Source organism: Epinephelus moara, chromosome 5 (assembly GCF_006386435.1).
Source record: "Epinephelus moara isolate mb chromosome 5, YSFRI_EMoa_1.0, whole genome shotgun sequence".
Lineage (NCBI taxonomy): Eukaryota > Metazoa > Chordata > Actinopteri > Perciformes > Serranidae > Epinephelus > Epinephelus moara.
The window spans coordinates 47,875,267-47,885,905 of record NC_065510.1 but is presented as its reverse complement, the minus strand read 5'-3'; the positions used below and the strand labels follow the sequence as shown (position 1 = coordinate 47,885,905).

The following is a 10,639-nucleotide window of genomic DNA, read 5'->3' as shown; positions in this document are numbered from 1 at the left end:
TTAATAAAACCCTTCATTTTAAAACTGCATTTTGTGTTTACTTGTGTTATCTTTGACTAATGTTTAAATTTGTTTGATGATCTGAAACATTTAAGTGTGGAAAACATGCAAAAAAGTAAGAAATCAGGAAGGGGGCAAACACTTTTTCACACCACTGTATATATATATATATATATATATATAGATTGATAAATATTTACTGTGGCATTCTAGAGATAATGAATTATCAAATGATTAACATAAACAAATAATAATTTACTGTATAATTATTGATATTAATTACTATTAATTACTAATGAATATTCAAATATTAGTGGAGGTATATAGTAATGTATTTGTCACAAATATATTGCGAGAATTATGAAGCTATTTAATAATACATTTTTAAAAAAGTGATTTTGTATTGATATATAACTTAATCTATGATCGACATGGAATATTATATTTTATGTAATTCATGGATAAGGGGTGAGAGTATATAAGTTTTACTTCTTCTCACTCCTTTTCGAATATGTGCATTTTCACTCAGTCTCTTTCATTTATTTTTTTCTTGTTCATTTGTTGCTATGCTTCTGTTATACTTGCTTTCCTTGAATAAACTTATCAAATCAAATCCTGAGGACATACTGAGGTCGCTCTGTCAAGTTGTCTGTTATCCAGGAGGTCAGGAAAAGATCTACTCCCATCCCCTCCACTGGCACATGTGTGACTTCCTCCATCCTCTGGCTCTTCGTGATGAACACTATAATATGTTTTGCTGCCTGATGAAGACTTGCAGCAGTTACAACCGCTATACCAAATGAACCAGTATACCACCCAGCACTAGTTCATTGATCAGACAAGGTCACTATTGATGTGTCAATGGGATGCACCCTGTTATTTCTTTTGATAACGCCACATTGAGTGCATTTGCTTGGACATGAATAACCCATTTATGATCGGGTTTTTGGAGTATCCCATCAATGTGTTTGAGCATGTACAGTAAACACCATATTCTGTTAATGGGAAACCCAGATGTGCTAGCTAGAGTACTCTGACAGAAACAGCAATGTTTATGGAGAATATGAATTACCCACTTTCTCTGTGTTCATGTTAACACCATTTCCCAAATATGATCATAACCGGAATAAGCCACGTAATCAATGGGTTATTCATGTTCATGTAATGACGCTCATTGTCAACAACAATCGTAGAAAACGGTGACGTTATGTGACTTGTTGTGGAAGTTTTTCCCATGTCACAGAAAGCGGTAAGAGCGAATCTCGTGTTTTGGATGCATTCTCATACTGTCAGTTATGTGTTGGTGTTTTTGTTCTGGTGCTATGCACAGATGTGACAACTGCCTGCCCACCAACATTCCTGACTCTCTGAAGCTCTGTGCACGAAGGTGGCAGTGTTTGCGGCATGACACGGAGGTCCCCAAGGACTCCTAGAAGACAATAACTATTTTTTTTTTTTTTTGTTTATACAATGACTTAATGAATATGTAGGATATTAGGACAGACATTTCTGATCTTAATGGGTCTCAGATTATCATTTTAGCCATGATCGTGCATCTCTAGGACCCATTAATTTCCTTGGGACCCAATCAAAGGACCACCTGTGGGTCCCAGAGACTCACTACATGGCAATCCTATCAACATCACTACAAGTTCAACCCTATAATCAGGAATACAGGTTGAACATATACACTAAGCACAAAAAGTAAGGAAATTTGTATTGGTAGATTATTTCTTTGTTGTAACAATGCGTCTTGCACCAAACAGAGTCCTGTTTGGTGCTGTTTCCGTACCAGGAAGTGATATTTCCCATCAGGATGCTCTTAATGGTGCGAGGCCCTGCAAAGACTAGTTTCTTTAGCTGAACGCACTATAGACGCTGCTTTACCCTGCATAAAGGATCTTTACACCACTCACAGCAAAAATAAGAACCATGAAAGATCCCAGATAACAGCCTTTTCCTACTGTTGAGGTTGGTAAGGTATATATTTATTATCATTACACAGTTTTGAATGCACAGGTTGATGCAACTGCCTGATTACATTTCACTGAAATTATATTGTATTCATATTCACTCTAACATTTGATAGATATTAAGCCACAGCCAGCAACCAGTTAGTTTATCTTAGAATAAAGACTGTAAAAAAAAACCCAAGGAGAAACAGCCAGCTTGGCTCTGTTTAAAGGTAATTAAATTCACCTAAAAACACCTCCAAAGCTCCTAAGTTAACAAGTTGCATCCCATTTGTTTAGGCAAAGAAGAAAGTGTGTTACCCAAAATGTGGAAGTATTTTGTAATAACCAAGTAAGAGTACAAATTCAAGATTGAAGCCAGGTTTCTATGTTATATGCTTGAACTGTTATTCTCTCTCTCTGTCCTCCTGGTGTAGGCAGGCCAAGGCTGACTTGAGGACAGCCACAGCCAAAGTGGGTGAGATGACCATCTTCTTGCAGAGTGTCCAAGACCAGATGCAAAGACAGGTGAGAGATGATTAAAAATGCGTAGCACAAAAAATATACTGCAGAGGAAAATTGGTTGTCCACCTAAAAGGATTGGGCAGTGTAATTGACAACTTAATCAGACACTTAATGCTACATTTAGAGCATATCTGTGATTTAGAGTCTGGGGCAGGATTATCTGCGCACGGTTCTCAACATGAAGGCGGGAACTGGCAGCTAGCAGCTAATGGTGCTAACTAGGGATGCATATTTTTCCTGAAAATTAGACATTATCTATCACAGGAGCAGAACCACACAATCCCATGAAAACTGAGTTGTTTTTAAGGCAAATTCAGTTCAGTAAAAAAGCGTTGCTCATATTTCAAACAACCATAAATGCAACAAGGGGAAATACCATAAAACTTAAATCAATAGGTTTCATTTTCTTCAATGACTGAGCTCAGGTGGCGTATATTTTGAATGGGTCTCTATATGAGCCTTTAACTCCTTTAACACAAAATTTTACCAGAAGTCCAGCCCTCTGAAAAATGGTGCATGTTTTTTGTCCTATAGAACAAATGAAGGCCAAGCTCATGCTCTGAGTGACTGAGTATTACAATGCTCATTTTATGGCACCCAGTATACCAACAGAACACCTGTCTTTATCCTCTTAAAACAATTTTCACAACTTGGATTCATTTTTATGAGCAAAAAATTATTTTGATTGTTGGGCAGTAGGGCACGATAAGAAATAGAATAATTGAGGAATGGACACACAATGGTTTGTGTGTCAAGTTCGTGTGGTTGATTACCCTAGCCTTCAGTTGATGAATTTGGTAGGCCAAAAGGAACTTACTGTTTTACTGCTGAGTTTTGAATCCCTGCTGACTCTGAGAATTGCATCCAGGTGGAAGGATTTAAAGGACTTATGTAAGGAGCTTACATATTTCTGAAGTGATATGTATATGTTATACACATCATCCTATTTGGTTTATGCCTAGAATATAGCTAGTCTAATGAGTTAGTTAAACGCATGGTAGTATGTCGGACTGCAGGATGTTTCCACAGCTCCGCTCCCTCGGCCCCTCTCCTTCCCTACATACACACAGGTGACGGTCAGTCAAGAGACTTTTCACATTTAAATCACACGATTAATGGAGGTTCTGTAGTGTAGTATAGATAAGTGTACACTGTTTAATAATAATGATTTATTCTATTAAGTGTCAATTTTATTGATTTAACATACATACAGTTCCATTAATTAATTAATCAATTTTATTTATAAAGTCCAATATCACAAATCACAATTTGCCTCAGAGGGCTTTACAGCATACAACATCCCTCTGTCCTTTGGACCCTCGCAGCGGATAAGGATAAACTACAAAATAAAAAAAATAAATAAATAAAAAAAACCTTTAACGGGGGAAAAAAAATGGTAGGAACCTCAGGAAGAGCAACTGAGGAGGGATCCCTCTTCCAGGATGGACAGACGTGCAATAGATGTCGTACAGAACAGATCAACATGATAAATTAACAGTAATCCATATGACACAATTAACAGAAAGACAGAGACAGAGGGAGATGCCGGACCAACGGTAATGACAGTAGCTTACAACAACATTAATGAAAGTAATACTATTATAATTATAATTACGGCTATTGTGGTACAATATGTTGGAAGTATTAATATATGATAGTATACATATGTGCCAATAATCATATGTGTATAATAACAGTAGAAGTATGACTATTGATAACAGCAGCAGCAGGAGGCATCTGGCAGGTCCACGGCAGCAGCACAACCACACACGTCACACTATCCAGGCACCGCTGCGATATAAGTTAACCTGCGAGACAGTGGAACACAAAGGCTCTGGAGAAGAAGCCGAATTAGTGACATGCAGTACGGCCGAATTAGCGAGATGCAGTAACAGGACATGAGTGTTAGCAAAGGAGAGAGAGAAGGTGCTCGGTGTATTATAGGAGGTCCCCCGGCAGACTAGGCCTAAGTCAGCCTAACTAGGGGCTGGTACAAGGCAAGCCTGAGCTGGCCCTAACTATAAGCTTTATCAAAGAGGAAAGTCTTAAGTCTAGTCTTAAATGTGGAGAAGGTGTCTGCCTCCTGGACCGCAACAGGAAGATGATTCCACAGGAGAGGAGCCTGATAGCTGAAGGCTCAAAAGGACTTTTGGAGACTTTACTGTGCATTCACACCAAAAGCGTCATGAGCGCCAGCAGTCGCTCAGGTCGCTGGCATCGCGCTGCCTGGAAGCAGCTCCAGCAGGCGCTTGCAGCGGCCGAAGGGGCGGGGCCGGCTGCTGCAGATGTGTCCATCAAGGCTGACACGGCTGTTCACTTTACAAGGATGAACAAATATATCATTTATGTCTTCACTTTGTATTATCCATGACTTTCATTGCACAATTAAAATAACGCTAATGAACACAGTCAATATAGCCTTTATGAGTCCTTTATAATTATGATTTTACTCTCCTGTTGGCACATAGGACCACTGAGAAATGTAATTGGTGGTAAATAAGCGGGAGCTCATTAATCGCACTTTCGGAAGCCTCCTTTGTACTGCATGGCGTATTTGCTGAGGAAATACAGGGCCCGGAGCCATCGGGCCATCTGGGTCCACAGAGTCCTGCAAACCGGGCAACTCCACGGTGAATTTCACTGGCTCGTACAGCTCCGGGAGAGGCTAGACCTCCGTACCCGAATCCCGGTCTGCAATTGGCTGCTGCTTCGGCCGCTTATGACGCTCATGACGCTTTTGGTGTGAATGCACAGTTAGGGACCATGAGTAACCCTGCATTCTCAGAGCGCAATGTTCTGGTGGGATAATATGGCACTATGAGGTCTCTAAGATATGACGGAGCCTGACCATTTAGAGCTTTATAAGTTAGAAGTAGGATTTTAAATTCATTTCTGGATTTTACAGGGAGCCTCTTAGTTCCTGTCAGTACACATGCCGCTGCATTCTGAATTAGCTGGAGAGTTTTTAAAGACTTAGTAGAGCTACCTGATAATAGGGAATTGCTGTAATCTAGCCTAGAGGTAACAAAAGCGTGGACCAATTCTTCTGCATCTTTTCGGGTCAGGATAGGCCTAATTTTCACAATATTACGCAGATGAAAAAATGCAGTCTGTGAGGTTTATTTTAAATGGGAATTAAAAGACAAATCTTGGTCAAATATTACTCTGAGGTTTCTTAGTGTTGTGCTAGAAGCCAGAGCAATGCCATCCAGAGAAACTATGTCATCAGATAACGAGTCTTTGGATTGGTCCGAGCACAGAACCTTGTGGAACTCCAAAACAAACTTTAGTATGTAAGGATGATTCATCATGAACATGAACAAACTGAAAACAATGAGATAAATAAGATTTAAACCAGCTTAGTGCAGAACCTTTTAGGCCAATTAAATGTTCCAGTCTTTGTAGCAGAATTTGATGGTCAATTGTGTCAAATGCCGCACTAAGTTCTAATAAAACAAGTACAAAGACGAGTCCTTTGTCTGAAGCAATCAGAAGATCATTTGTAATTTTAATTAGTGCTGTCTCAGTGCTATGATGCACTCTAAATCCTGGCTGTGAAATTCCTCAAATAAATTATTATCATGGAGAAAGTCACACAGCTGGTCTGTGACTACTTTCTCAAGGATCTCTGAAAGAAAGGGAAGATTAGATATTGGTCTATAGTTGGCTAACACCTCTGGATCCAGGGTGGACTTTTTTAGAAGAGGTTTAATTACAGCTACCCTAAAGGACTGTGGTACATAGCCTGTTAATAAAGATATATTGATCATGTCTAATAAGTGAATGTTAACTAAAGGTAAGACTTCCTTAAGTAGCCTAGTTGGGATGGGGTCTAAAAGACATGTTGATGATTTAGATGAAGAAATCATTGCGGTCAATTGTTGAAGAGAAATCGGGGAGAAGCAATCTAAATATATATTAGGTCTTACAACTGTGTCTGAGGGCAAATAAGTACTATCTGAGGACAAGAGGTCATGAATTTTGCCTCTAATAGTTAGAATTTTGTCATTAAAAAAGCTCATAAAATCATTACTGCTAAGGGCTAAAGGAATTCAAGGCTCAATAGAGCTGTGACTCTCAGTCAGCCTGGCTACAGTGCTGAAAAGAAATTTTCAAATTTTCGTGATATTTGTTTTAACTTACGGGTTTGAGAGTTGTACCAAGGAGCGAACTTTCTTTGCTTTGTTAACTTATTTTTAAGAGGTGCTACAGGGTCGAGTGTTGTTCGAAGCAAACCTACGACACTATTGATAAGATGATCAATTCGAGAGAGTTTAAACTTACTGAAGGACATGGTATTAAATTTAACGACGATGGAATCATTTCCTTAAATTTTGCGACAGCAGCAACATCTAGTATTGTAACTGTTGCTGAGTGGCATGTAATCGAGTAAGAAGGAATCAAAAGTAATTAAATAATGATCTGATAGCGAGGGATTCTGTGGAAAGACTGTTAGGCAGGGGTGTAAAAAGTACTGAAAAATTCTACTCAAGTAAAAGTACCTTTACTTTGATGAAATTCTACTTAAGTACAAGTAAAGCTACCCATCGAAAAAATCTACTCAAGTAAAAGTAAAAAGTTGTTGGTTTAAAATGTACTTAAAGTAGAAGTTACTTAGTTACTTCCAACAACTTGATGGGGGTCACTCCTATGCAGTGCAAGAATGGTCCAGGGGTCATAAATCCAATCCAAAAACTGGTTATGATGAACCATAGAATTCAATTCAATTTAGGGCTGCACAATATCATTAGAGCATCACCATCGCAATGTGTTCTTGTGCAATAGTCACACTGGGCCTCATTCACTATGTGCGTGGAAATGTTCTTACTTTGCGCACAAAATAAGTGCATACGCAAAATCACCGTGGGATTCATGACACCTGCGCACCGGCCAATTTTGTTCTCACCACCTTGCGTATGTGTGTGAATCAGAATCATTCTAAATTGTAAGGCCCGTGCTCGCAATTTGTGATTAGCATACTACCACGCCCCTATTTCTCCATATAGGAAAACCACTTGCCTAGAGTGTATTCATGAATGAAGGAAGCGGTTACACAAGGAGAGAAGTCAATTTCACAGTTTGTTATAAGCGATGGCACCAAAAGGCAAAAAACAAAAGAACTTTACAACCACAAAAATAGAAACAATTGTGTCCGAGGTGGAAGCCAGAAAAGGAATACTTTTCCAGAGTGTCTCCTCGGGGGTGACCATGGTAAAAAAAAAAAAGATGCCTGGACTGCAGTAACCAAGGCTGTCAACGTAGTATCCCCGGAGAAGCGCACTGTGGCCCAGGTGAAAAAAAAGTGGTTCGACATAAAAGTTGATGCCAAAAACGCATTATGAACCAGAAGAAAAAGAAGGAGACTGGTGGAGGACAAGGTCCACCTCATCTAACGCCACATGATGAGAGACTAGCAGCAATAATTGGACAAACATCCATTCATGGAATATGTCCACGAAATGAAGGTGAAAGTGATGACATCCAAGGAGAACCCCAAGGTAACTTTACTGTTATATTTGCAATTATGTGTGTTCCTAACAGGCACAAGTCAATCCGAAAAACATTTTATTCAAATGAAAATGGCAAATCCGTTTGCAACAATTTAACAACTTAATATGAATCGTAGCCCCAGACGATGCAGTGGATGAACCAGTGCCGTCGACCTCTCACTCCCAGCTGCCAGCCCCACAGTCAACGCCTCAGAGCACGCCTCAGGAGTCTCGTCGGCATGCCCACGTCCTGACTGGCGAGGTTGTCCAAAATCAGCTGGCTCTCCTGGATGCAGTGAAGGAAGCGACAGGCATAAATAACATAAACAAAACACTGAAACAATCATTGAATATCCTCACCAATAAATAAGTGCATGTGTATTGAAGTGCTGTGTGTTTAATTTACTTAATACAAATGTAGACAAAGCCGAAGGAAGAATCATAACTTATTCAGTTTGCATTTTGAAATTACGCATTGTAACTTACCATCATTAAAGGGATAGTGCACCCAAAAATGAAAATTCAGCCATTATCTACTCACCCATATGCCGAGGGAGGCCCTGGTGAAGTTTTAGAGTGCTCACATCCCTTGCGGAGATCGGCGGGCGGAGCGGATGGCACACCTAATGGCAGACGGCGCCCCAGACTAACGTCCAAGAGCACAAAATTGAATCCACACAATCTCCATACTGTTCATCCATAGTGATCCAAGTGTGCTGCAGCCACGACATAAAAAGTTGTTTCGAAAAACGTCATATGAACTCTGTTTTTAGCCTCACTGTAGCCTGTAGCTCTGACTGTTTCTCTGCTCCGCGTTCATGTGTGCACGCCTGCGCGAGACCAGCGAAAGCATGAGCTTTGCTCACCCGTGTTTACATCACGTGACATGTGCACCGCAGGGGGAGACAACGGTAGCCACAGTCACTAAAAGATAATTTGCACCACGGTCTTTTAGCAAAGGACAGCCCAACATGTCTGAAGACTTTGAAATTGAGGAGGAACTGCATTTCTTTGTTGAGCCGTATTTCTTTGAGCCCGAGTATACGGATGGAACTTAGGCTACTGGACGAAGCAGCCGCCGCAGCTCATGAGCCTAACCCTCAGCCAGCCGCAGAATACCGGAGTCGAGCACTGGAAACCTGGTGGTGTAGTTGTTTCAAATGCAAAGCAGTGCCAACGGGTGAGGAAAGTCTTTGCTGCTCAGACTGAGAATTGGCGATGCCTGCACTTGAGAATCTGGACATCAGTACTGACGAGACTGCTGCTCTAAAGAGACCGTGCATCACCGATCACCCTGAGCGTGCACACGTGAACGCGGAGCACAGAGAAGCAGTCAAGTGAGGCTAAAAACAGAGTTCATATGACGTTTTTCGAAACAACTTTTTATGTTGCGGCTGCAGCAGACTTGGATCACTACGGATGAACAGTATGGAGATTGTGTGGATTCAATTTTGTGTTCTTGGACGTTCCGTCTGCCATTAGGTGTGCTGCCTGTTCCCCCCGTCGATCTCTGCAAGGGATGTGAGCACTCTAAAACTTCACCAGGGTCTCCGTCGGCATATAGGTGAGTAGATAATGGCTGAATTTTCATTTTTGGGTGCACTATCCCTTTAAAGACGCTGCATCAATTCATGACGGGCCTGAATTGCATCCCTGGCAGGAGGTCCCACATGTGACTGTGCGTCCTCTTGCACGTAGATTTGTGGCTCCACGCTGGGTCTTATAGGAATGCCATGGGTCATTGCAAGTTTGTGGAGGACACAGCATGCCAGGATGATCTTGCACACCTTCTCAGGGGTTTACAGTAGTTTGCCACTGGCTGTATCCAAACACATCCAACGGCCCTTAAGCACGCCAAAAGTGTGCTCTATTACGGCGCGTGTGGGCATGTATGTTATTATAGCGCACCTCTTGAGGGGTTTCAGGGTTTGCGTATGGTGTCATCAGCCATGTTTTAAGGCCATATCCCCGGTCACCTAAACAATATAACATTTTAGCATTAACGGATTAGAGACTCACTGAAAATACTAACTAAAAACAATTGAAATAGAACAAAAGATGCTCACCAACAAGCCATCCACTTCTCACAGCCCCTGCCTCCAAACGCATTCCCACTGTACTGTTTTGCAAAATAAATGAGTCGTGGGTGCCTCCTGGCCAGCGGGCCACAGCGTTAAGGATATTCAATTTTCAATTCAATTTTATTTATAAAGCCCAGTATCACAAATCACAATTTGCCTCACAGGGCTTTACAGCATACGACATCCCTCTGTCCTTATGACCCTCGCAGCGGATAAGGAAAAACTCCCCAAAAAAAACCCTTAAACGGGGAAAAAAAACGGTAGAAAACTCAAGAAGGGCAACTGAGGAGGGATCCCTCTTCCAGGACGGACAGATGTGCAATAGATGTCGTACAGAACAGATCAGCATAATAAATTAACAGTAATCCGTATGACACAAAGAGAGAGAGAGAGAGAGAGAGATATGCAGGTAATGACAGTAGCTTACAACAACATTATTGAAAGAGTAGCTTACAACAACATTATTGAAAGTAATAATATTATAGTTATAGTTCTGGCTACTGTGGCACATTATGTTGAAAGTATGTATTAATATCTGGCAGTATACATGTGTGACAATAGTCATATGTGTACAGTAGAAGTATGACTAATG

The 10,639-nt window shown here is 40.8% G+C and overlaps 1 protein-coding gene across 1 annotated transcript in view; it reads left to right on the top strand.

Annotated features, from left to right (window-relative positions):
- The window catches only part of sclt1 (sodium channel and clathrin linker 1), a 149,611-nt gene that overhangs the window by 62,118 nt on the left and 76,854 nt on the right, over positions 1–10,639 (top strand). Inside the window, exon 14 of the mRNA XM_050043338.1 lies at positions 2,390–2,480. Within this exon, the coding sequence (XP_049899295.1) occupies positions 2,390–2,480 (91 nt within the window). The remainder of the gene's footprint in view (positions 1–2,389; positions 2,481–10,639) is intronic.